The sequence below is a fragment of the Cryptomeria japonica genome, chromosome 9, assembly GCF_030272615.1.
Source record: "Cryptomeria japonica chromosome 9, Sugi_1.0, whole genome shotgun sequence".
NCBI classification, from domain to species: Eukaryota; Viridiplantae; Streptophyta; class Pinopsida; order Cupressales; family Cupressaceae; genus Cryptomeria; species Cryptomeria japonica.
Window position 1 is genome coordinate 572,151,823 of NC_081413.1, and position 27,757 is coordinate 572,179,579.

General features: G+C 35.0%; 1 protein-coding gene across 2 annotated transcripts in view; it reads left to right on the top strand.

Annotated features, from left to right (window-relative positions):
* LOC131062878 (protein GLUTELIN PRECURSOR ACCUMULATION 3) overlaps positions 1-27,757 on the top strand; it is a 210,544-nt gene that overhangs the window by 58,714 nt on the left and 124,073 nt on the right. For both annotated transcript variants that reach the window (XM_057996616.2, XM_057996617.2), the window contains 2 exons: positions 1,022-1,113; positions 14,290-14,374. In XM_057996616.2, the coding sequence (XP_057852599.2) occupies positions 1,022-1,113; positions 14,290-14,374 (177 nt within the window). The remainder of the gene's footprint in view (positions 1-1,021; positions 1,114-14,289; positions 14,375-27,757) is intronic.

Genomic DNA, 27,757 nt, shown 5'->3' on the forward strand with positions numbered 1-27,757 from the left:
TCAATGTTTGATGGTATCGATTTGAACATCTTTGAAATGTCCTTAGAAGATTGCACTGAGTTTGTGTCAAATTGTTCACGTTGATGGTGAGACCTCACTCGGTAGGGTTCCATATAGTCATTCATCTATGTTCTTACATTCTAGGCCTTAGAATAGACTCTCTCTACCCTTTCCTTTTGCCATTTTTTCAAACTCGAGCTAGTTTATGACAAACAACATCACCATATAGCAACATCAGATGATCGAGTTCCAACAAATCAAGCATTTAGGCATTCGAATGTAAGTCCCCTTGTGATTCCAGCATAATCACATCAACCAACAAAGCTTATCCACACGTAGTGACCCTACATTCATGAATCTTGGAGTTGTTTCGAATGATCCTTAAGCTAATCTTCAGCATTTGAGAGATTTTGTTCAAGAGAGGATAGGATACATTTTTGGTATTTTATTCTGTGTTCGCATGTGCATAAAAAACACATCAACAGATAGGAATCACAATTCCTACAAAGAATGATTGCATGTGAATATGTATATTGATGCTTTATTTCAGAACATGTTCAATACAGTGCAATTAGTACCGAGAGGTTCTATCCTTGAATTAGCAACCACAGAATGACAGCAGAAATGCTATTTGAAGGACCAATGCTTGTAAATTAAGACATAACCATTGGTCTAACTGTTTACAAGCAATGTTTATCTTACACTACCTTTGCCAAGAATTAGTTTATTGTATGCCGATACCCATACTTAATATGAAAGGTTGCATTGCAATCAATGATATTGAGTAAATATGGCCTTCAAGTCTTGATGTATCTGGTTAGTAAATATTTTTGTCTGATTTTCTTTCTGAACTTTTTGTGGAAACATGGTCTCAGATAATTCAAAATAATTTCAGACATTAATTTTTATATAAAAAGTAATTTGGTTTTTTTCATAGTAAGAGCTTGAACAAGTGCGTCGTTCTTTTGTTAATATTTGCTTGATATGAAAGTAATCTTACTGCATGTGTTATGAAAGGAAGAAAATGAATCTCCAGCATGGACTCAATTGAAACTTCCTGGACAAGCGCCTGCTCCTCGTTGTGGCCACACAATTACCTATGGAGGCACCCAGGTATTAGAATTTGAATTGGTGATGTATTTCATTTTGGCTTCTCATGTGACAATCATTTTTTTCTGATGATTTATTTTTCTCAAACAACTTAAAGAATAAATGACATTTATATGTCTAAAATGTGTTAACATTCATATACACTAGCTTGTGATTACTTTATAAATGCAGATTAGATTATATGTAGTCATCACCATGGTAAGCACATATTTATTTTGATGAAACTAATATTTTTGAGGCATGCTGTTTGAGAGTGGGCCTCCATCCAGTCGAGTAATACTAATGATATGAATCACAAGTATGATGTAGGGTAAAAAATGTACTCAATGGAGAAGCAGATAAATGAAAGAAAGATAATCACATGATAAGTCAACAGCGATGATAGAGGGAATGCATTATTTATTTTGAGTTTGTATATCTATATGTGGGCAGGGCGGAAGAATTCAAGAGTTAAAATTGTGAAAAAGATTGCACATAATGATATGAGGTCCAAGTTGGTCCATTTTGCAAGAGATTGCTCCACCTATCATGTCACTCTTGGACTTCTCTGCCGATGGTGTGGACTCGATGATCTCAGAGATGGTAACTATCCTAAGAAAGCCAACATCGATATGATTGATGTTGTTGATGAGGACAAAGTAATGGTAATAACAAGATCTCAAACAAGAGATGCAGGCTACCCACAACCACCTATAGAGAAGCAAAGTTGGCCAAAGCAAGAGTGAAGGTTGGGAAGCAAACATTATAAAAAGGGTGACAATTCTATACGAAGACAACTAGTGTAATGTCCCCTCTTGGGATTTACCTTAATTTAGACCTGAAATGACAATTCCAACTTGAGGTGAGAATCGTAATACATTTATAAATATAATTTTATCAATACTGAAGATATTTCATTATAATATTTAATTTAAAAATTCTAAGAATAGTTCGGAAGATGGAACTTATCTTCACAATCAATGCTATCAATTTTATTTCTTCAAGTTGCTCTACAAATCTGGTGTAGGTCTGCAACAATACCTTCTTCTTAAATTTGCTATAATGGAGCTCTTTATTTCACCTTTAAATCTGTCACAAATCAGATTGCAAACTTCTCACAAGTCTGTCATAAATTCTTCACAATCTCCTCATATCTGCCATAAAAATTCTTATTCTCAATTTCCTCATACTCTCCTTCATATATTCTCAAATTGGAAATGATCTTCATGTAACTTTCCTTCTATTGTGCTTGATCTGTCTTTTCTTTATTCACACATACCCCACTCACAATATTTCATCAATGATTTTCATACTTTATCTTTCTCATATCCTCTCAGAAGAGGTGTGAGTTCTTTCCAAAGAGTCACCCCTTAAAACAAATCAAACTTTATTTACTAATCTCTAAACAAATCGCTGCCTTGACTATTCATTAACCTCTCTTTGATGAAATTGTGGCGCTTCTACTAAAATCACACTCCTTTGTTAATGAAAATTCTTCCTTAACAAATCACCTCTTCACACCTTGCTTAAATTAAATCGCACCATCACACTAATGAGGAATATAAACAAATCTGTTTTCATTGACAAATCTTTCTTCATGTAATTGTTGTCTTTATTAAGCTTTTGAATACTTTTTGTAATGAACTTAAGTACTTTGTAATCCTCTTGATGAAGGGTGACTTCATAATCGTTGACTTTTTTCATGATCGCTTCATACATAATTACCTTTGCACATAATCATTGGCTTGTATAATGTTTTCTTTTCCCTGTTAGAAATGATTTCTTCTTCCTTTATCAATCGCACCTATTTATTTGTGTCATCGCTGCCATTGTATAATGTTAATCGCTACTCTCCAATATCACTGACTTCTATTCTTCTTCAGTAATCCCTATCACTGCTACCAATCGATCCATACATATAATGAATATCTGTTTCTTAACATGTTGCCATTAAGATCTGATCAATACTTCTTAGAGCTGTAGATGAACTGACCATGGTGAATTCTATCCACTGCTCATAAAGTTGCTTCCATGGTCTATAATTAATTCATTGCCTCTTTCACACAATCGTCGCTCTTAATAATAATTTCTGTTCTAAATAAATGGTTAGGTGATTAATGTGAAAGTCTGAAAGCTTCTTAATGAAGTCGGCTGTCCATTAAGGAAATCTCCAATTAAAGAAGTCGTTGCTGCATCAAAATTAATATCATTGCTATCTTTATTGATCAAGCTGTTACCTTCGTGTTTTAATATAAACATAAAAGATTAATCACTTATAAACATGTCTTCTTAAGAAGGTCGTCGTTCTTTCTATGAGTCCACATAAGACAGTTGGACACAAAATCAAAAAGAAAGCTGGAATTTCTTTTTCCCGGTTGGTTGGAAAGATGTTAGAATCATGTCCATCAACACAGGCAGTTGATAAAGTAGATGTGGAAATGCAATGGTATCCATTCTCCTTCTACTGGTCGAGGTCCAATTTTGATGCCCATCATCATATTGGGATGGTAAACAAAAGAAAGTATAAACATAGGGTTGATCTTGAGGATTTTTGGGCCAATGTAGCTGATGAATATGAAATAAGGAGTATGTGGTCTAGGATATTAGTTAGCATGATCAGAACAATTGAACTTTTTACCATACTGAATCAGCTGGAGGATGATGGAAATTTCACCTAGCCACGCTATGAAGAAGAAAAAGATAAACCTCTTCTTGCAATAGATTGGTCTGGACCAGAGCTTTCAGATTTGGATACATTAATGAGGCCAGTCGTGAAATTCACTAAGTTGTGGGTGGATCAATAAACTCACAAGCTGAAGGAAAAGAATATTGCCTTCACTTATGATTTAATGGGAAGCATGGGTTCTTGTTCTTCCGATGGGATGAAGTGACTCATGATGCGGAGAAACCAAAAAGTGGAAATTCTAAGAAAATGAAGGATACAATAGAGAGTTCACTAAGGCCAAGAAGAAAGAAGACTTTAGATAAGGAAATTGTATGTAAGAAACAGAGAGAAAACAATGCATCTTCTTCTACCTACATTTCTTTGATTGAAGAAGAACAAAGCTCCAGTTGCAGACAATTTACAAATTGAGATGGAAATTCCTCCAATTTGTGAAGAACCAAATGAAAAGCCAAATGAAGAACCAATTCAACAACAAATTGTTGCTAATGGTCTTGATAATCTAGTAACAATAATGGATGAGGAATTGGAGAATATTGAAGTTGATATCTTGGAAGGGGATTTTCAAGAGGGAATGATTTCCGCACTCAGGGGAATTGAAGGAAGTGAGGGAAATTTGGTAAATGAACAAGATGATGATGGCATCAAACAACCAACAGTATCAGATTGGTTACTAGCAAGAATGAAAAGGAAAGCTATTGTAGAAGTCCGACCAGTGGATGATTCAACATAATTCTTAGCCTGATTGAACAAGCCTATGGAGAAGAAGGCAAAGAAATGTTCGCTAATCAATAAGGATGGTGCAGGGTCTTGTTCAGTATAGGTGGCCATTTTAAAAGTTGACAAATCCAAAGAGGACATCACTCTTGATGATTACAAGCTAATGACTGTGGACATAGGTCCTACTACAAAGGAATAAGAAGTCCAGGAGTTACATGATTCGGTCAGTGCCATCCAGAAAAGGCTAAGGAGAGAAGAAGAAAAGAAAAACAAACTCAAAGTGGAGAATGAACAATCGAAGGATTATATCCAACATTTGGTAAATCCTATTGAGAGAGAAGAGATAACAGTTGCCCCACCTTTGGTTCTTCCTCAAGAATCAATTGAGAATTTTGAAGGAATGAAGATGGTAGGTCAAGAGGCCAAGGTGTGGATTGCAGAAGCTGCAGACAAGACCATCAAATTCATGGAAGAATTGGCATAGGTCTATGTTCGGATCTCCTCATTGATATATAGAATTTAGAGTATAGCTGAGTTTTGGGAATATTTTCAAACTGTTCAAGAAAAGACAATCCCATGTTTAAAGGCGCTAAAAGGAATCCTTGAACATGACTTGGTCAATGAAAATGTAATTGATGTTGGAACATCATATGACTTCAACACATGATATCATGCCTTGGTGGCTAGAGAAGTCTTGGGGAAGATGAAGATTGATGGTGCAAGAGAGGGTCTTTATCATAGTTTCTGATATGCTTGAGTAGGAAATAGTCCGAGGGTAGGGACTTGGATGTAGAGAACCTATGACTTATTCACTTCTACAAATCCAATCCAAAAGCAACATTTCAACAAGGCATCCTCATTTCTGTCCATTGAGGATGGTTTTCAAAAACTAGAAATTGATTGGATAACCTCTTTTGCCACATGTGAAGATGAGATGGACATGATGGAATACAAGATTGACATTTTGCCAAGTGTCCCAATGGAAGAGCTCGACCCCCTAGTGACTAGGTCCATTGAATTTGCTGCCAAAGAAAAGGATAAGGGATGCCCACTTCTAGAAGAAAGCTGGATTTATTAGTTATTTATTTCTCATTGGTCCATTTTGGATAACTATTGCAGCTTGCCCTAATTAGGGTTTAATGTTTTAATCTAAGCCTTTGATCTTAAATCAATTTGGGCCATTGCTTTGTAATGGGGTGTTTATATAAGCCCTCTTTTCATTTGTTAGAGAGAGATTTCAGAGAAATTGTTGTAGTGATACTTCTTAAGTAATAGACATAATTCATTGTTCAAAATGTTGGTGAATCTTTGTCTACTTTTACAAGTTAGCATGGTTTCTTGGCTCTCATTAGAATAGATTTAATTTTCAAATTGGTAGATTGAATGAAGGATTTGATAAAATTGCTTAATGCGGAGTTGATGAGTTCATACTTTTTATAATTTGATGATTTTCAATTATTTTGCAAAGTTAGTCTGAACCAGTAAATGAAAACTTAACTTCTATTGCTATATTCATTGTTCAATATGTTGGTGAATAGCAATGATATGAAAATCTTTTTGGAATACTTTAGAAGATAGCATCATTCTTGTGTAGTTGTTGAATTTGACGAAACAAGAATTGGTTTAAATTCCACTTTTGCAATTTTTGTCTCTAGAGTTCATAGCACCAGATTAGGATTATAATTATTTTCCTAAACCCTCACCGTTTTGCCCTTTTTTTCCAAGTCATAATAGAAGCAGGATTGAATAGAGATTTTTGCAAAATTATTTAAAAAAGAAAGTCAGGAATCAACAGAATCTTTAGATTGGTTTACTCCTAGATCAATTATGTAAGTCCCCATTGAGATTACCAGCAAATCACAACGAACCAATTTACGCATTTGGGAACCTTGGAGTCGTCTTTGTGATCACACAATTCAGCTGTTTAGCACATAGAAGATTTTGATCAAGAGAGAATAGGATATCTCTTGGTATTTTATTTTGTGTTGAACGTGCATAAAAACCACACCAATAGGCGATTATTTTTGTGTTTGCGCGGTCTGGCTTTGAAATAAAAGTAAATGCGTTTTTATTTGAACGGTTGTAGAGTTTTTGTTTTTAGTGTGATGCTTCGAGGTGTGGGTGATGACAAATCGTAACTATTTTCTATATTGGTGTGAAAGCTCTGAAGTATCAATCTATGAGGTTAGGCGATTGTATTCAGCTAAAGGTATTGTGAAAAATAAACATTAATTCTGTGTTGGAGGCGTAACTACATATCGGGTGTGGTGAGAGTATTATAGATATACTACTCTATTTGTCGTGAGGAGTGCTTTTTGCAGGAGATAAAAATTTGTTGTATTGTTCTGATTACTTGGTGTCAACAGTATGCACTTTTGTGGAACCAGTGTTTTGAGTTGAGTATGATGATGAAGTTGAACACCATGTGGGGAGTCTACCTTATCATAAGATTCATTGTTTCTTCTATGTGCTGAAGAAAACAAAACTACATTTTTGGGCATTTAAATACTTGAAGTGCTTCACATGGTTATCATTTACTTTGCTGCTGAAGCTTGACTTTGAGGTCGAAACTGGTGGAGGATTAATGTATGCAATTGCTGCTGTTGATTTTAATCTACTATATGTAGTAAAAAGCTGAATGAAGTTGGTGCGTCAAGGAGGGTTGGTGCTCTCCGTGAGTTGGTGCTCACTTATGTAGTTTGGGTTGGTTCCCATTTTATTGAAAGCTATTGATCTACCGTGGTTTTTTACTTGAAAGGGTTTTCCATGTGAAATTTGGTGTTCTCCTTGTTAATGTTTTCTCTATCTCTCTTTTATGGCTCGTAATATGTTGAATGAGTCTAAAGTGAATGATTCCTTTTGGAGAGAGGAGGTCCATGCTGCTGTTTACATTTAGAATTGGGGGGCTGATTAGAGCAAAGCACAACAAAACTCCATACGAACTTTTGAAAGGTAAGGCTGCTTCAGTTAAATATTTCAAACTTTGGTAGTCCTTGTTATTTTAAGAGGGATGAAGACAATCTTGGAAAATTTGATCTCAGGGCTGATGAAAGGATTTTCTTAGGATACTCGTCTAAAAGTAAACCTTATAGATGTTTTAACAAAAGATTACACAAGATTGTTGAAAGTGCTAATGTGAAGGTCCATGAAGATGCTAACATTCATCAAAAGATGCAAGATGATGATGGTAGTTGTCAAGTAGATGAAGAAGAAGGTGCTGTTCAACAAACACCTTCAAATGTACAAAATGGGACAGCAGATGTAAATTCTGAAAATGCATCTTCAAGTGTTCAACGTGGGACAGTAGATGTAGGTACAGAAATACACGTACAAATGACCAAGGTAAGTACACATTTAGGACCTTTTTGAAGACTTCATCAAAGTTTGTTGAAATAAATCATCCTATTGATCAGATTTTGCAAGAGGATAGACCAAGAGCCACAAGAGGAAATGTTAACTATTCTGAAGGTGAAGATATCTCCTTGCTGCCCATGATTGAACCTAGAAGTTTTGAGGAGGTAGTAGAAGATAAACATTGGGTAGCAACCATGGAGGAAGAGCTTGATCAAATCTAGAAAAAGTGAAACTTGGGAACTTGTCCCAAGGCCCAAAGAAAAGAACGTGATTGGTACAAAGTGGGTGTACAAAAATAAGTTGAATGAAGATGGTCAAGTAGTGAGAAACAAAACAAGACTTGTGTGCAAGGTTATGTAGAGGTTGAAGGTATTGATTTTGAAGAAATTGTTGCTCTTGTTGCACGTTTAAAAGCTATTAGAATGTTCTTAGCCTTTGCTTCTTTTAAAAGTTTAAAAGTTTTTCAAATGGATGTTAAATCTGCTTTTTTGAATGGTAATCTAAATGAAGAAGTTTATATAGAGCAGCCGAATGGGTTTTTTGTATCTGAAAATTAGAACTTTGTATGCAAGTTAAAAAAGGCACTCTTTGGTCTTATACAAGTACCACTTGCTTGGTATGCCATACTAGACAGTTATTTGTAGTAGCAGGGATTCAAAAGAGGGAGATTGTTGATTTGTAGTAGCAGGGATTCAAAAGAGGGACATTGGACAACAATCTGTATGTTAAAGAAGGAGGTAATCACATGCTGATGGTTGTAGTTTATGTTGATGATCTGATTTTTGGTAGTGATTGTGAAAATGATGAGTCTCTAGATGCTAGTCAAACTTTGTACAGGTCTATTATAGGAAGTTTATTATATGTTACAACTACTAGATTTGACATTATACAAGCAGTTGGTTATGTTGCTAGATTGTAGGCTACTCCTAAGGATACTCATGCTCATGCAGTTAAGAGAATCTTCAAGTATCCAAAGGGTACTATAGATTATGGGTTATGGTATACTAAAGGTAATGATTTTATACTCACAACTTATACATATTTAGATTGGGGTGGTTTTGTTGATGATAGAAAGAGCACAAGTTGAGGTGCATTCTTTCTAGGTGGCTGTCTTGTATCTTGGTTGAGTAAAAAGCAAGCTTCTACTTCATTATCTATAGCTGAAGCAGAGTACATTGTAGTGGTGTCTTGTTGTACACAAGCTCTATGGATGAAGCAAACGTTGAAGGACATTAAGTTAGAGGATGACCATTCTATATCTATCTTTTGTGACAACATGAGTGCTATTAATATCTCTAAGAATCCAGTTATAAGCGAGTCAAGATGGAATATGTTTCTACTAAAAAGCATATTGCAGATTTGTTTACTAGGCCTCTACCAAAGGAAACTTTTGAATTCTTGAGGGAGAAGTTGAGAGTGATTGCACTCCATCTTTGATTTGCTATTATGTCTCAAGGGGAGTTTTTATTGTCATTTTATCAGCCCCATTTCAGTTATGTAGGTTGGCTTTAATCATTGATGTCAAAGGAGTAGTAGTGAGTCAGGGGGATCAACATTATTTCATAGCAGTTTTGATTTCAGTTTGGTTGCAGATGGAGTTGCCATTAATGACAAAGGGGGAGATTGTTGAATATTTGTCATTGATGTCAAAGGTTTATGATCAAGGTAGTATAGATTTTGGAGGATTACTTAAATTAATAGGGAACTATGATATATTGTTTTTCTGTACTTGGCATTTTGAGAAGAGAATTGAAATGAAATACTAATCAAGCTATTTATTATTCATTAGATTTTCATCAGCTACTTGGCTACCTGGTTGAGTTGGTTGGTTGGTTGCTTGAGCTACTTGGTTACATGTTTGAGCTGGTTGCTTAATTGCTTGAGCTACTTGGTTACGTACTTGAGCTACTTGGTTGTGTGCTTGAGCTGCTTGGTCGTTTGCTTAGATGGTTGTTTGTCCACTTCACCTGGTTGCTTGTCTACTTTTTTGTGCCAAGTCAGATTATCTGCCATGTCAGCGTTTGAAGGTTGACTCTTCAAGGCATGCTGATGATAAGAGGCATGTAATGTCCCCTTTTTAGTTCGTTCATATTCCTAAGTGATTAGCCTATCATTCTGACTCTCATAGGCTAATGAGGATGGTTAGAGGGTCTTTTGAGGGTTGTGTCATCTCCAGTGCTCAGAGTTTTATAGATTTGACCTTCGTTCGACTTCATTTGGATTCTGTTTCCTCTACTTACTATTTATAGCAAGTCATAAGTATTAGAGATGGACCCTTTTTTATTTTTAGTAAGGTAGTTGCACGTACAGAGGATTGAATGGTTAACTTCCAAGTGTAGACGAAATTGAGAAATAATGTGTATGTGGGGAGTTATGATTATTTAATTATTAATAAAGTGAACACTTTATTAATAATTAATTATAATAATGCATTTAATGTTATATTATAAAGTTATTAATATTTCATAAAGAAGGGGTCTTTGCATCATTAAAATGGGGCCAATTGATTATTTAAGTGATGTGCCAAGGCCAAGGGGGTGAAATTAAGTTATAATGCCAACATTAAAAAAGTATAATGAGTTTAAAAAGTGTTTTTTTGGAGAAATTCGACCCCTTCTTGGAGAGATATAAATATACATTGAAGAAGCCAATAAACTGATGATTGAGCATTTATTATTCTTCTTTCTTGAGCTGTGGGAAGAAACCAAGGGTTTCCAGCACTTCCAGCATTGGAGAACGTAACCTCTTCAGTGTTTAGCAATCTTGAGGTTGTAAACTTATCAGCTGAATCATTGCTTGATTGTGGGCTTCATCCAGGAGTCCAATTTGTGCTAATAGGTGGAAGATTTCATCTAGGGTTTGAAGGTTTGGAAGGTATATCTACAGCAGACCTGGAGATTCATATTGGTTGCCATTATACATCAGGAAATCAAGTATTTAATTGGCAGATTACACACAGCTATAGCAGGGACGTATTTTATTGGCAAATTATATACATCGTAGAGTGGAGACCATCATTTGCAGCAAGTATTTTACATATCAGGTTCTCTAATTTTGCTGTCATAAATTCTGGGAATTACATGCTATATCTTTGTAACTATTTGGCGTGAGAATAATTAATAAAAGACTTCATTATGGTGCTGCCATATAATTTCTAGTTTGCATGCTAAGTGTTTGCTAAAATGCCAATGGTGATATAGATGCATGTTCATCATCAATTCATTAAAATCAGTTGTATATCAGCATTATGCTAGAGTTGCATCTAAAGAAGGAGATACAAGGTTGCATGCCACATGTTTGTCTAAATGTCTATTGGCTGGAAGTATCTTTTGTTGTACCTTCATGTTGGGATGAATAGATGTATGCCAAGTGTTTGATAATTTGTCAAGTAGCTGAAGTTAATATTTTCAGTCATTTATATGCATGTGAAAAGTCATAAAAACAGCTGGCATATCATTTCTATGTCATTGTTAGTCAATCTTGCATTGCTAGAAGCATTCAAAAACATCAAGTGCAGCATACAAGACCAAAACAATACAAACAAAAACTCATAACAGCAAGTTCGGGCATTGTCTGCAAAGAGTTAGCAAGGGATCCTACAAGGCACAATATTTATGGGCTGCAATAGTCTTGGTTAAATGGCAGCGAAACTTAATATGTTTTATAGGTATGTTTGCCGTTGCGCCAAAAGCTCGAGCTATCAACGCCCGCTACAAACGCCAGACTTACCCAGATCCACGGGAGGCGGTTAAGCCATGTCGCGAACCCCGAAGGAGGTGCTGACCACCAAGTCAACAATATGTTTTCTGTAGGTATGTTTGCCGTTGCGCCAAAAGCTCGAGCTATCAACAGTCATTGAGCTGGTTGCTTACTTGCTTGAGCTACTTGGTTACATGCTTGAGCTACTTGGTTGTGTGCTTGAGTTGCTTGGTCGTCTGCTTGAGATGGTTGTGCCAAGTCAGATTATCTGCCATGTCAGCATTTGAAGGTTGACTCTTCAAGACATGCTGATGATAAGAGGCACAATTACCTTATTGATGGGCTGCAATAGTCTTGGGTAAATGGCAGCGAAACTTAATATGTTTTCATCCCATATGGCAGTGTCAGAAATTAATGATAGGCATTTTTTTTTATTTGGAACCGATTCTTTAATCTATTCACCTTATTTTGGTGCGATGGCTTGATTTTAACAAGTAGATTTGTAATGCTTTCTGTGAGTGCAGCGACTAATTTCAACTGTCTTTTGAAATGTTTTTCCATATTAGACAATCGTTCCCTTGTAATAGGGAGGTCATTTCCTTATATTGAATGATAAAAAACGTTTTGAGAAAAGATATGATCGGGGTGATTATTTCCATGTTCGCGTAGTTTGGCTTTGAAATTAAAAAAAATGCGTTTTTATCTAAATGGTTGTAGAGTTTTTGTTTTAAGTGTGATGCTTCAGAGGCATGAGTGATGGCAAATTATAACTATTTTCTATATTGGTGTGAAAAGTCTGAAGTATTAATCTACGAGGTTAGGCGATTGTATTCAGCAAAGGTATTGTGAAAAATAAACATTAATTCTGTGTTGGAGACGTAACTACATATCAGGTGTGGTGAGAGTATTATAGATATGCTACTTTCTTTGTTGCGAGGAGTGCTTTTTGCAAGAGACAAAAACTTGTTGTATTGTTCTAATTACTTGGTGTCAACAATATGCACTTTTGCAGAACCAATGTTTTGAGTTGAATATGATGATGAAGTCGAACACCATGTTGGGAGTCTACCTTATCATAAGATTCGTTGTTTTTTTTGTGTGCTGAAGAAAATAGAACTACATTCTTGGGCGTTTGGATACTTGAAGTGCTTCACATGGTTTATCATTTACTTTGCTACTAAAGCTTGACTTGAGGTCAAAGCTGGTGGAGGATTAATGTATGCAATTGCTGCTGTTGATTTCAGTCTACTATATGTAGTAAAAAGATGAACGAAGTTGGTGCTTCGAGGATGGTTGGTGCTCTCTATGAGTTGGTGCTCAAATATGTAGTTTGGTTTGGTGCCCATTTTAATGAAAGCTATTGATTTGCCGTGGTTTTTTAGCCGAAAGGGTTTTCCAAGTGAAATTTGGTGTTCTCCTTGTTAATGTTTGCTCTATCTCTCTTTTGTGTGGTTTCATGTGTTCAAAAGTTTTAAAATACTGATTCACCCCCCACTCCCGCTCCCCTTCTCAGTATTTTCTGTGTTCTTTTTAGACAATTTACCTATTGATGACATTTTATGACAACCTATGAGAATATTTTATGACAACTTATGACAACTGGATATTCTTGGAGGTAGGCACCCATGCATGTTTGGTTGTTTCATGTGTGAGTGTGCGTGCATGTTGACCAATCTGATTGTATGTAAGGTAGGTGCCCATGTTGGAAGATTCTATGACGGTTTATGACAGTGCTTCACATGTGGATAGGTTGCATGCATTCAAGTGTTGTGCATGTCTTGGGATTTCGTACAAGTTTAGATTTGTGCCACTTTGACTTAGGCGTCCATTTTGGGCTCCTTTCTCTATGCATTGTAAAAGCATAAAAATGAGTTGTTGCATGTTGTAGGTTCTAGTTGTTTTGTAGGTGAAGTGTTATGCTGCCAAAATCAATCTAGGTTGTGGGTTGATGTAAATGCTTTTGTTGAAGAAGCTATTGTACTTGGGCTATTTTGTACTCTTTATTTTCAATAATGCAACGTACTGTGCTTTTGGAGTGTGGAGTTTTTCTGCTGTAAGGGTTTCCGCATGTATATCATGTGTTCATTTGTATATTCTTTATTCATGTTTAATATCTCTATCTGAATGTGTTTTTGATTCTGTAATAATTAAGATTTGTAAAGGAAATTTGCATTATCTCCCCCCAGTAGATTAGTGTTGGGAAGTATTCTGCACCATTGCTTCCTTTCAGGGTGGGCAGTGTGGGGTGGTGATGAAAGATGATGTTTTAGTGGCCAGGATGAAAGAGAAATTGATGAAGGCATTTGTTGATCGTAATGCTGGTATTTCCTTTGCTTATCATCCATGTCTTGACTTGGAGGAGCTAGAAAAAAGGAGGAACTCCGATGATAAGATAAAAATACTCTATCTAAGCTCAATTGTTTATTGTGAAACTCTTAAACTCTTGACCTGCTGCTCTTCTGAGATGATACTGTTTCTTACAGACTTTGACTTTTGGTGTCATTTTTAGTATCTTATCTTTGTAATATTTTGTATTAGACCCAGGATTTATCTCTTTTTGGGTTCTGGAAGGATTCAGTGTGCTTCTGATGTAGTGATGTATTTCTTTTGGAATTTTGGCCTTTGAGGTTTTTATACTGTAACTTTTTGGTTAACTATCTGCAATATTAAAAAAAAAAGAATCTGGAAATGATTCTAAAACTCTCTTTGTTTGGATTTTAATAACAACTCTCCTTTTCTTGTAGCTTTTAGTATTTGGTGGCCATGGGACTGGTGGATGGTTGACACGCTATGATATCTACTACAATGACTGTATTATCCTTGATAGAGGTAAATTGTTTAGCATGTAAATTTTAGATTTTCCTGTTTGCTAAGGGGCACTGCACTATTATTATTCTTCAAAAATAAGAGTTTGTCTTGTAGGTGCTTGAAATTCCTGGGATGCGCATATTTTCTGTTCTCTTTGGTTGTTTAATGCAATCTCTTTGAAAAATTCGTTTTGAAAATTACAAGAAGTTAGTGCTTGTTCCACCTTTTATTCCTGTGCTACCTTGGGATTTTTGAGTACATTGAAGTTTGTACTTATATCTGCATTGTGGTTCCAATTGTCTTATAATTTTCATACTTATCAAGCGCTACCTTCCTTTAAAGAATGTAAACCTGCTAAGAGGCAGGTAAAAGTTATGGATTAATTAAAGAGTGGAATTTGCCCATTTAGTTTATTTGATGTGATTGTTACTTTTATATTTATATGTGAATCCATGAAAACTAATTTCCTCTGTTCTTTTTGATGTCTTATATGGAGTCATTTTCAGTTTTGTTTTTATTTTTATTTTTTCAAGTTTAAATAAGGTGGGTGTGCCATTTATACTTCTTTCCACTACTTGATATTTATTATTCTATTTCAAATTTGCAATTATTGTCAATTATATAATTTCAGTATTTGTTTGAAGTTCAATTGTCTTAACGACAAGAATATGAATATGGTTGTTGTTCAACATACAGGACTACCATTTCAAGTGCAAGCGTGCTCTGCTACATTTTGCATGTTAAATATTTAATGATAATGAAGAATTTCAATTTGCTGTCTGAGAAGTTATAAGCTCTACTTATTAGTTTGGAGAATTTACCTAAAAAATGTGTTATGAAATGTAAGAGTTCGTATAGTATGCTCTATACCATGCAAGATTGGCGGAAGATTATAGCCACCCAAGATGTAGGCACTTCTTTGAAGCGTAAGAGAGACCATCCATGAAAGAATAATGCAATTCTATCAAGGATGCAAATTGTGGATTCTTATGGATTGAATTAGATTACGAAGGGGACCCCTTGGTTATATAGGCCAAGGTGAATGTAGGATTGTATAAGATTTTAACATATGTTCTAATTTTATGACTTGAGACAACTAATATGATAACCTAGGAAATGAGAAGTAAATGTGATAAGATTCACATGAAAACTAAGACTTCTAGAAAGATTCCTAGGACCTATGTTTATACCCTAAGTAAACTTAAATAACATGTGTGATTAGGACCTAGGTGATGAATATGCTAGGTAAAATACCCCTTTCACACCAACATGGAATGCTGTGATTGGTAGCATTTTTGTAGTATAAAGTTGTGTTGAAATTTTTTCATTGATGTCATGTCATTGATGAACAAGTTTAAGACTATAGCCTTATTATGTTTAAGGCATATTAATCTTTCATTTTAATTCAGCAACTTGATACAGTGATCATGATGTATGAGAAGACGAATGACATATAATTTAATAAATGTATGGTGGCAATCATGATTGAAGGTAAAATAAAGTAGCAAACAGTAAAGAAAAGCATTAAGAGACAAATCATAAGAGACAAAAGTACTAAAAGAGAAAAGCATAAGAGACAAAGTTAGACCTGCACTAAAAGACAAAAAAGGAGACTGCAGATGGATAAGACAGTCATATTTTAGATAAGACAAAGTACAAGACAATCTGTCTTATATACTAAGAGAAAAATGCATCGGTTTGATGGACAAGACAGCGATTTTTTTTAGAAAAGACAAACTTTAATTTGTATTATTCAAAAGACAAGTCAACGATTCATTGTAAAATGTAAGCAAACGGCAAATGTATTAAAAGGTGCAATTTATAAATAAGTGACTATTATCAAGTGGTGCGATTTAGTAAGTAAGAGATATGATTTGTGGAAGTGAAGGATGCATTGATATTTGAAGGATGCAATTATAAAAGCTGCAATTAACAAATAAGAAGACAAGTCTCTTCAATAAAGTATGATGTATCTATTCTAAAGGGTATGATCCTTAGAGACAAAGATATATATATATATATATATATATATATATATATATATATATATATATATATATATATATATATATATATATATATATATATATATATATATATATATATATATATATATATATATATATATATATATATATATATATATATATATATATCGAGATTGGAAATGATTGGAGAAGTGTGTGTTGTGTTGCAAAGACAATCAAGCATATACACCAAGGCCATTGATGAGAAGATAAATTGCAGATTTGATGAGCATATAAAGAGTTTTATAGCAGATTTATATGAGGAATTTGTGATCATATTCTTGACAGATTTATGATCAATTTATAGCAGAATTGAAGGAGTTATTGCAGATTAAAGAAGAGAGCTGTAACTCTTGTGACTACATTTTGAATGAGGAGTTGGTGCCTCTAGAATTTGTAACAAGCAAATAAATACAACCAAAATTTTTGCCGTGGATTTCTCCTGCAAGGGTTTGCACATAAACCTTGTTGTTGTTGTTGTATTGCTTATTGTTTTCTCATATGTGCTAATTTAGAATTTAAGCATAATTGAATTGAATAAGTTGAAAAGGTTAAAAGGAATTTAATTATACTGATTTAGCCCCACTCTTAGTATAACTGTGTGCTTATCAAATTGAACTTGGGATTTTGGTAGAATCATTGCTTGCATTTGCTGTTTTATGCTTATAGCTACTGTTAAATTTTTACTGTAAAGTGTGGGAATTCTGGATGCATCTCATTGTTGTCAAAGAAGACATTTGGAACTGACAGCTGTCACATTGGTGAACCCAACTGAGCATGACAAGAAGAGTTTACGTTAGTATATGAGGCAGCAATCAAGATAGTAGAAGAACAGATGAGTTCTGAGATCAGTGTCTTTTAATGGAAAAATAACTACATTTTTGAAATTTGACATAATTCAAATACTGATATTGACTACTCAATTAGGAAAACTCGGTGTTAAACAAATGCCATTTGTGTGGTCTGAGGCAACATAAAGTGGGAAGTGTATACTTAACAATGGAAGAAGGCTACACTTCGCTAAGCATGGCTTTCACATAAAAGAACCATAGTAATTGGTCAGAGAATGTAATGTTCCCTGACTGTACTGGCGGAGGAGGCAAAGGTGTACGGTGGTGTTGGAGCAGGGCCGTACGGTGGTGCAGCCGTACGGGTGTTTGAGCAAAGGCCGTACGGTGAATGAGACTGGGCGTATGATTGTCAAGAGAGGGCCGTACGGTAGTGTCGAAGAGGCTGTATGGGGGTACCAAGACAGGTCGTATGGTTGTGTGGAAGAAGACCATATAGTGGTGAGGAGGGAGTGTAACCGTACGGTGAAGGGGGGGGGGGTACGGTGGACTTCAACCTGTGAAGGGGTTAGTCTTCTGCAAGTGTATTGAGTGATAAATTCTGATATTAGGAATGCATGTAAATCAGATTAACAAATACGCAACTGGAGAAGTAATAGGGTGATTCAAGATTTGCCAGATCCGGAACAAGAACACAGAACATAATAGGGTGAGGTGTGAATCCCACCGAAACTGCAAATACCAAATAGGGAGGGTTTTTCACCTTTGAAATGGCGGATACTAGAACTCCAACAAGAATTCGCACAAGAGAGAAAAATATCAAAATTCGCATACCTACGACAATGACTAATTCGGCCATATATATGGGCTCCAGGAAGTTTCCTGAAGGGTTACAAACGGGCCGACATAACTTAACTAATTAAATAAAGGGCCCGAAAGATTTGTTATTAAATTTGGGGCCTTACAATAATTAATATTATTTAATTATATCGGGGACATTATAGAGAACAGTTGGAAAGAAAAAAAAAGCAATTTCAAATCCTGTATCGGTACTCCCACAGTGATTTATTGTAATGTTGTTGGTTCTTTCAATGCATGCTGAGGTACAACCACCAAATGGTATTTTCTTCCAGCCTTATTTATTTGGTTTGGTCTTCATTGATTCTTGCTTCTTTAGGGTTCTTCCTTCGCACATCTATTTGTACTTGTACTTGTTTTGGGGTTACCGTGTTAGGTTTACCCACACTTATTCATTTCACCATTTTCTTGCTTTCCTTTGCTATATTTGGATAGCTATGATTATAGGGCTGTTTTTGCATGAATATTTTGCTACTGTAACAGTTGTGCATTCTAGTTCCACCGACCCATTCTTGGTCATATTTGAACATTGGATTTGCAGAAGCCATCTGGAGAATACCTTCAGTGATCTGAAAGAGGACCTGTGGTTCTTCTACCTAACATACAATGCATAAAGCTCTATATCGAACATAATATGTAGCACTCTTTTGTTATGATGCAGTTGACTTTGGAAAATTTCAGCCAGGCTAGAAAGTAATTTTTTGTTGCTAAAATCTGTGCCCATAGTTATATGAAGTTATGAACCAAGCCTATTGGAAAGAATCTTCCATTCAAGAGTTAGATATGGTCCTCGTTAGGTTGTGACTTGAAATGCAATAACACACTTATTTTGCTCCAAATAGGACAATAGAAATTGAATTGGATCACCTGCCTAATAATTTTGAAATGGCACAAAAGTGCATTAATTAGTCAAAACAAAGTAAGCTTGTATAGAAAAGGCTTCATAAAAATGTCAAATGTATTGGAGGGCTATGTGCCTCACTAGAAGGCATGAGTTGATCAATCACACCTTTAAAGAGCAACCTATAAACCCTTATCAGTCTCCAAAAGCTTTCTCAGTGTCTGAGGATGAGTGCCATTAGAACTCAATTTGAATCTGAAAGTTTACATATTTATTGGTAATAAGGAAGTATCTAATCATAAAGGTTTTATTTGCATAACTGCACATGCAATATAAATTTCTGACAATTTACAAATGTCAGTTCTGCATTGTTATTTCTCCTGTAGTCCTAGACAATTTATAAGAATACTAGTCAGATAGCAGATTTATATGAAACATTTTTTTTATTTTGTGCTGAAGCTAGTTTGAGGAATTATACTTTATGCTTAGAGCAGAGAAAAACAAGTGTTTATGCAGCTAATGAGGTGAGGGTTAGATTGCATCCATATCCTTCAATGTACTTGCCAGGTTCTTAATAAATAATGGTAGTTGTGCAATTGCCACTATCAAAGCTGGTTTCCCTTTTGTGGAGGGTTTGGAAAGTCAAATATGTTGTTCACTTTCATTCTTTTCATCTTTTCTTCCTCTCTTGACTGTTATTTTGTTTTATAATTAAGTAGCACAGTACAAATTTTTTGGTTCCTGATTTCTACAAGTTAAAAAAAGGAAAGAAATATAGGGTTGAGAAATTTGGATCAATTTGGTTCAGAGCAGTGGCAAAGCTTTTGTGAATTTGTTAGGGCATGTACAACACCATGGCTAAAGTTGTAGCATGTTTTCTTCCATGGCAGTGTAATCATTGTGACATACAAAATTGTACGATTTGCTTGTTGCACGGAGTGAGGAACTTTTGTAATGGTTTCTAAACCATAGCAGCCATTGTAGCATGCTTTGATCCATAGATGAATTTTTTTGAATAGCTTGCAAAACCCTTGTGTAGTTGTGAGTTGTTACAACTTGCAAGTTATTTGCACAATAACATGGGTCCTAGTTTTCCTCAAAAAATCACCTGTGATACAGAAAAGACTTGTCAGTTACTTGTTAAAAATAGACATTTTGGGAATGAAAACTTACCTGAATCTGGATTACACTATCTAGCCCAAAAGTGTAAGAATAGAAGAAACAATGGTATTGTTTATCATGAATTTATGCATTAATTTTTCTTTTCACAATGCATTAAAACAGTTAACATAAGTTGGTTTTACCAGAAACAAAAATAAAATAAATTTTTTTAATGGATAAAATCTGTTCTCTCTTTCCCCAAAGCCTAAAGCCTTAGAATTAACACAATTTACTATGGAGAATCACCAAAGCAATTAATTTAATACTATCCACCTACAAAATCACACCAATCATTAAAACACTCATCAGGTTTTTGAACTCACATATTTCCATTGTGAAGATTAAAGAGGCATAACAAACTAAGATCCAGACATTTTGGGGAAGCTAGTACAGATTTGGCATTGTTGAATAAGAATGCATTGAGACCAAGAATTCTTTTTTTTCTGGGGTAGAAGACTTTCACTAATTTTTTTTCATGGACAAGAATTCTGAAATATCCCCCTTAGTTTTTTTCTATTTTTTAACACAACAATTTCACCCATTAGCGTTAGAAAAGATGAAATACTGAGAGCATTACATGTTGGCGGTTAGACCAGCCACTTCCACTTTTCAGCGGGGTAATGAAATACTGAAAATTAAACAACTACTTGGCGGTATAACCAGCCACTTCCACCTTCAGTGGGGACAATTACAAACCAAAGAGGACTGAATTAAGTAATGACAATCACACGATCACTTTTCAGCAGGAGGACTAGAAATAATAGAGCTATAAGTCAACCACTTATTCAGCAGGAGGACAGGAGTACAATATGAAAAAGAAATAGGTGGCTAGGCCAGCTTCTTCCACTTATGCAGTGTGCAATACAAGAAAGTAAGATGCAGAATAAAAATGGACTATTTTAGTACTACTGAATACTGCCTTACAATGAGCAACTTTGCAAGATACTGTTAGTACAATAAAGCTCTAGTCTCCAATAGATATAAGAAGGTACTCCAAGAAGCTACAAACAAGAAATTGAAAAAAAAAGCCAAAATGAACAATTTACCAAATCTGGTATAGCCTATCAGCAACACCAAAAATCAGACCAGCAGCACTATGAAGTCCATATCTCCATCAAAACACCTCTGAATGGCTCCAAATCAGTGGCAAAGGAGAGCTAGGATAGGGGCACCCAAGTACCAATCAACAAACTATGCCAAACACCCCTTAAACTCTTACACACGCTTCCCAATGTCACTGCAGCATGGTATGACCTGCCTGGAGAGGGGCAATCTGCATTAAAAATCAGGTCCTTCGCTATAAAATCTGAAACTCAGCAAGGAGGGGTGCCTAGCAAAGGGGAATCCAATGAGCCATTACCCAGAACAATCAGACAATCAAGCAGTGAGATATGAACGAATAACTGCTACAGCCATGAACCAAACCAGCAACATGAAAACACTCCAAAAACTCAGAAAATTGAAAATGCATCAACGAAATCCATCCACAAAAAGCTCAATCTATCCCTATGAATGAGAAAGAGTCTCTCCAATCAGCTAGGTGCTATCTCTCAAGCACAAAACTGTCACAAGGCTAGGAAGCTCTCAACTTCGAAGCACAAGTCTGACACAAATTTGGCAGCACTTTGTTACAGAATATTCATGGGATCCCCAAATGAGGAGTAGAGCCCTGTATTTATAGAGAAAGTTCCCCCCAAATTGAAATTCAACTCCTCCAAGTGAAATGAAATGAAATGCATTTTGGACGCCAAAATATAAAACTATTTGACTTAGATTAAAGCCAAATATCTCTCCAAGGGGGACGCCAACTTAAGTTCATATTTTTGCATTTGAAAGATTAAAACCTTTAATAAAATATCTCCAAAGTGGACGTCCAATCTTATGACTTAAATAATACTTTATCCCCATAAGTCGTCCCCTTAAGTCATAACCAAAAATACCTAAGTCACACGCCTAGGCCAAGGGGGGCAATAAAATATATTAAAAATACTTTGTTCATGTGCTGAACAACTACCATAGTGAGATGAAGGCCAAAAATACCGAAAACTGCACTTCCAGAAATAGCCTCTGAACTGGACCATTGAAACTTGCCAAAAATAGCACTGCCAAAAATAGTACTTACTAAAAATAGCATATTGCTAAAAATAGTGTGTTCAAATGCATTTTAACCACATTCTGAGCAGCCGTCACAACTTACTAAAAATAGTAAGTTCGAAAAAGTCTTCAGATTTGTTTGCATGTCACACTTGTGCCCTTATGGTATAACCTATCTTTTGTCAAAACCCTAGATTAATTTAATAAGGAGTCATACTTGTGCCCTTGAGCTAGCAACTTGCTCTCTCACGAGTACAACAGTCGAATAGTTCATGTTTTACACAATCGCAATGCTGTTTACACAAGAGAAGTAGCCCATACTTGGCCTTTATTAACCGGTATCTACCATTGGGTTGCAAATGATTAACATATGATGCCCTCATTAGGCTGCTATCTCCCTCATCAGCTTTAGCTTCTATGTTCTCTATCTATTATGAGCATTCGTGCTGCTATTGTACCGTCCAGTGAAACTATATATTTTTTTGTATGAATGCCAAACTGCATTAGGAAGCAGTAAAGCAATGTATTTCCATACACATGACTATTTACATTAAGAAGCGCTATAAGCTCCCTTGTCTATCACATCTTTTCGCACTACGGTAAGTTTACTAAATGTCTAAGTGCACCTGTAGTATTTATTATGCCCAACTGCATTAATGAGTACAAAATAGTGAATACTACTCTTGCCTATCGTTTCCTTCCACATTGAATTAAATAGCAATAGTCAAATTATACAAAATTGGGTTTAATTGAATATAATGGCCGTTATCCGATCTCATCCGTAGATTTAGGACCATAATATGATTAGATGTATTAGTTTATTTCTAATTCCACTATCTCCAACTTGGACTGAAATAGTCTTCCTGTTTGATAGAGGAATGATAGGCTTTAGAGCTACCAGCTTTCCTGTACATTCAATGTTTTGTATTCTGCATTTGTAATTGTTCTTGCCACTGCTACAATTATTAAATGTTCTTAATCAATTCCTAATATGCCAATCTGCATTTAGGAGTGCAGAAAACTATTTAAGTCTGTTTTCCTTTATCCACCTAAGAAAAGTTATAACTCAATCCTCCGGAAGATATCCTTAAGATTGTATAGACAGCTAACATTGCTGAAGTGTAATTTCCCACTTAATGAATTTCTAGATGGCTGAGTTAAATTCTAGTCTTAACAGCTCAACTATATTCTTTCTGAATAACTTTGAATATTAAGCACCACTGAAATTTAAGGGTTTTGTTGTAGTTCCAACGCTGTTCTAAATTACAAGACTGCATTAGCTAAATAAGCATTCAAGTATTCATTTATACTATTTTCATAATTTGAACTAAATTCAACCTTACTATAGGTTTCAATGTATATACTTTTAATGAAACACTCACAGCCATACAACATATGACGTGGTATAAAGTATTCTTCTTCAAACGAAGATATATTCACAGCTGGACACCTTAGTGAACTGTGTGGTATTATCTCTTTATTAAGTTACAATTATCACAACCATTCTATGAAATACATCTAGAGAATGTGTTCTCATTTTCCATTAAGAAAGCATTCACAGCCATACATTAATTAGCATTATGAATGAAATCTTTTCCAGCTTTCAGCTAACATAATTCATAGCCATATCGAATAGGAAAGAAAAATGATATGTATCTAAACTCCTTTCCTTAACACATCTTCCTAAATTTTCAAATTCAGAAGGAAGAAAGAAAGTAAACTCCAACCATTCTATGTTGGGTAATGCAACATGACCTGGGTAAGAAATGCAAGGCGTTTGGTTATGGCTCCCTTGCTTAGTGCCTTAGCTCTGTAACCCTTCTGAACTTTCTCAATGCAGAAAATAAATTCCCAATTTCCCCAATGTGTATTGCTTCCTCCACTCCAAAAGTATCATATTTCTTTTTTCTTCCCAAAATGAAAAACTTTGTCTGTCACATGAGATGAGAGAGTTTTTACTGCAAAACAATTTCGCCCTAATCCATTGTATTTCCCCCAATTTCCACAAAGAATGATCACACGCTAAAGGGCTATCAAGCCCCTCACACAAGTATCATGCCCAAAGTGTTTGTCTTCCGCAAGAAGATACCAATCATGCGAAAGGCCTTCTTTGCCTTTCGAAGTTTCTAGAAGAGTCGATTTCTTCTTCCTTCGACTTTTTCATTTTACTAAGTATGAATCTCAATATCCACTAAAATATATGCCGTGGGTTTTACTCATGCTCAATAAGGATATTAAAAAGACATTGAAATAAACATTGGATTAATACAAAATTCGAGTCCTTGGTAAGTTCCAATATAAACTTAAGGTTAATCTATTTTAAATATAAAAGCCCCCCCCCTCTCCCCCTCCTTAACTTAGCTTTTATTTCAAAGCTATATAAGTATCATCGGTTTATGAATTAAAAATAAACTTTTTTTTGCTTAACCTAAGCATTAAAACACCTGTATATATATATATATATATATATATATATATATATATATATATATATATATATATATATATATATATATATATATATGAATATATATATTCCATGTATACATATCTATGTGAGCACATATACGAATGTATTCTTCTTGATCTTGATTATGTACATATACGTACTTTTGTACACATGTATTCACATACAATATATATGGATATATTTATATACACATTTATGAGAAGGTGCCAATTGCAATTTTAATTTAATTATTAAGAATAATAATAGATAAATTAATAATAATAATAACAACTAACTTGAAGCACCAATCTAAGACTTTAGAGTCGTGAAACCCTAAAACCTCTATACAGAGCAAATTAGGGTTACTTGACGCGACAGGCTAACGGAAAACATGGTCAACATGAGACGACCCGACTCACTTACGGTTAGGGTATCCAGATGGCAAGAGTTCTCTTTCATTTACCTTTGACCTGATGATACTTCCCCTCCCTTCTCGAAGGATGACAAACTCCTGCACACACTTGGCCAGCTCAAACAATTAGCTTGAAATCTTGTCATAATTTTGACATTTCGAAAATATTATCAACAAAAGTAAAACATCTTAAATGTCATCATGCTAAATAGCAAAACATCAATTCAAGAGTTGTGAGTCATCATTTCATTGTACTGAGCACTAATACCATCTAGGGCATCATCACTCAGTTATAACATAAACATCTAGGGCATCATTACTCAGTTGTAACATGAAACACCTAGGGCACAATTAATATCATGTAAATATCACATAAAACAACTAGGGCACAAACAACATGGTGTAAATGTAGTATAAAAACAACTAGGGCACAAATGGGATGTAACAAATTACCATTGAAATATATATTTTTTCTTTATTTTTCTGACAATTCTGATTTTCTTTTTGTGTTTTCTGTTGCAAAATTTAAATAAATATATACTAACTGAATTTGTTTTGCAGCCAAAATGATTCTAGTAATGGTGAATAAAATATTCACAAAATTTCATTGAAAACATTACTTAAATAATATTTAATAAAATGTAGATAACATAGAAACCTGTCATAAGCTTTATTGCTGAATTCGACCATATGTTGCGATTCCCTTTTGTTTCTTTTTATCAAACTTCAGCTATGCAAATAGTGTCCAGCAGTTTGAAAGAGTCGCAGCCTTCTTTACGCCCACATCCACTACCTATATAGCATTTACTCCTTTGTTTCATGTCCTTTTCTAAACTGCAGCGATTCCGCTTTGATGAGGGATGGCCAGGTGTCAAGGGTGGAGTTGCTAGTAACGTAATTCCCAAGTCTTACCCTTTGTTGTGACTTCCTTGATGCTGCCAAATTTTCTTTGAAGTAAAGTGGATGGGATTATTTTGAGTGTCCCATGACCCTTACAAATTAACAGCAGCTACTTGGAATTTCAATGTCCTTTATGATAGGTTGGCTGCCAGCATTCGGTTCAAACATGTCCGAAAACCTGATCATAACCTTCCTCATTTGGTATGACCAGCATCATAAAATGGTACGACTGGTACCTTTTATTAATTCCAGCAATTAAAACTATAAATTATGGATTATTCTGCAAATAATGAATCCCAGTAGACATTTTTTTATTAATTTTCCAAATCTCCGCACAAATTCTGGAATCAGCACAAATTTGGCCCCCGTATGAAGCCAACAATGAGAAACGGAAAGTTTCCGTCTTTCAATTCCTGAATATACCATGAGGGTTTTCATCTTCAGGGTTAAAGCTGCAGCAAAGCTCTATAAAATTATAAATTGATAATGAATAGAATAATCCTTCTTTTTCTAGTGATTGTTTTTTCAATCCTTTTTCTATCCAACTCTAAAAGTTACTTTTTTAATCCTTTTTCCATCCAGCCTTAAAAATTACATTTTATCTAAATACTCATCTTTTTCCAACTTTTAATTATTAATTACCTTTTAGGTAATTAATATATTTCTAATTGAATATTCACCCTTTTTCCAATTTATTTTTGCCTTTTTGGCCATGTATCCAATATTTACTTTTGGCCCCATTTAATAATATTAAATTTAAGTGTTCTTTATTCAAAGATATAACTTAAAGCACCTCTTGGACAACTTAAAAATTATTATATTATTATTCGCCTATTAAATCCCTCCCTTCGGTCTATGGGGAATAAAAATAGGCCTCAGGTCCTCTGACTTGATTTAATTGACAAAAGGGACATTACATTTTCTTTGAGCTTTTGTTGAGTCCAAGTTTTTAATTTATTTTTGGCTTAGTCGAGTTATTGCCAAATCTGAGTTTTTTGACTATGCTTTGTGCATCACAAGGACTGTAGCTGTTGGAGTTTCAACATTTATACACAAAGATCTCACAAATGGGGGTAGTTGTTCCTATGTCTTGAATGTTTGCTGTTGTGGGACCAAAAGCTGCTTCAATAATGGAGCTGTTATCCATACTGGATCATAAGAAAACAGATTTGACTGAAAATTCACTTTTAGAAGACAACAATAAAACACAGTTTGGAAATCTTCAGGGAATTTCTGAAAGTAAAGGATGGATTCATGCATGCATGTTTGAGTCTGCAATAGTGGAAGTGATCTGGATTAGATCTATGAGTGTGGCAGTGATCCTGAAGAAAAAGAAATGAAAAGACAACTTTTCAGCCTCCAAGTTACAAGAGGATTCTTCTAGAAGTCAGGAACACTAAATATAAACAAAGTAGGAAAGTATGCCTTAGGAGATGAAAATGAAAAAAAGTTGTAAGTTTTGAAAGTAGAATTCGACAATTATATTTTGTGCTTAGAGCATAACCAAACAAGTTTTGTATGCCGCTAATGGAGCAAGGGGCAGTTTGCATTAATAGCCATAGTGTTTATTGAATGAAGCAAGGGGCAGTTTGCATTAATAGCCATAGTGTTTATTGAATGAAGCAAGGGGCAGTTTGCATCCATATGCTTCAGCATAACCATTGTGCTTGCCAGATTCTGAATAAATTATGGTAGTTGTGTAATTACCAATTTACCACTACCAAAACTGGTTTTCCTTTGTAAGAGTGTTTACAGTTTAAATATGGTGTTCACATTCATTATCTCCATCTTCTCTTCCTCTCTTGACTGGCCTTTCATTTGTAATTAACTAGCACAGCACAAATTTCTTGGTTTGTGATTTCGACTGGCACAGA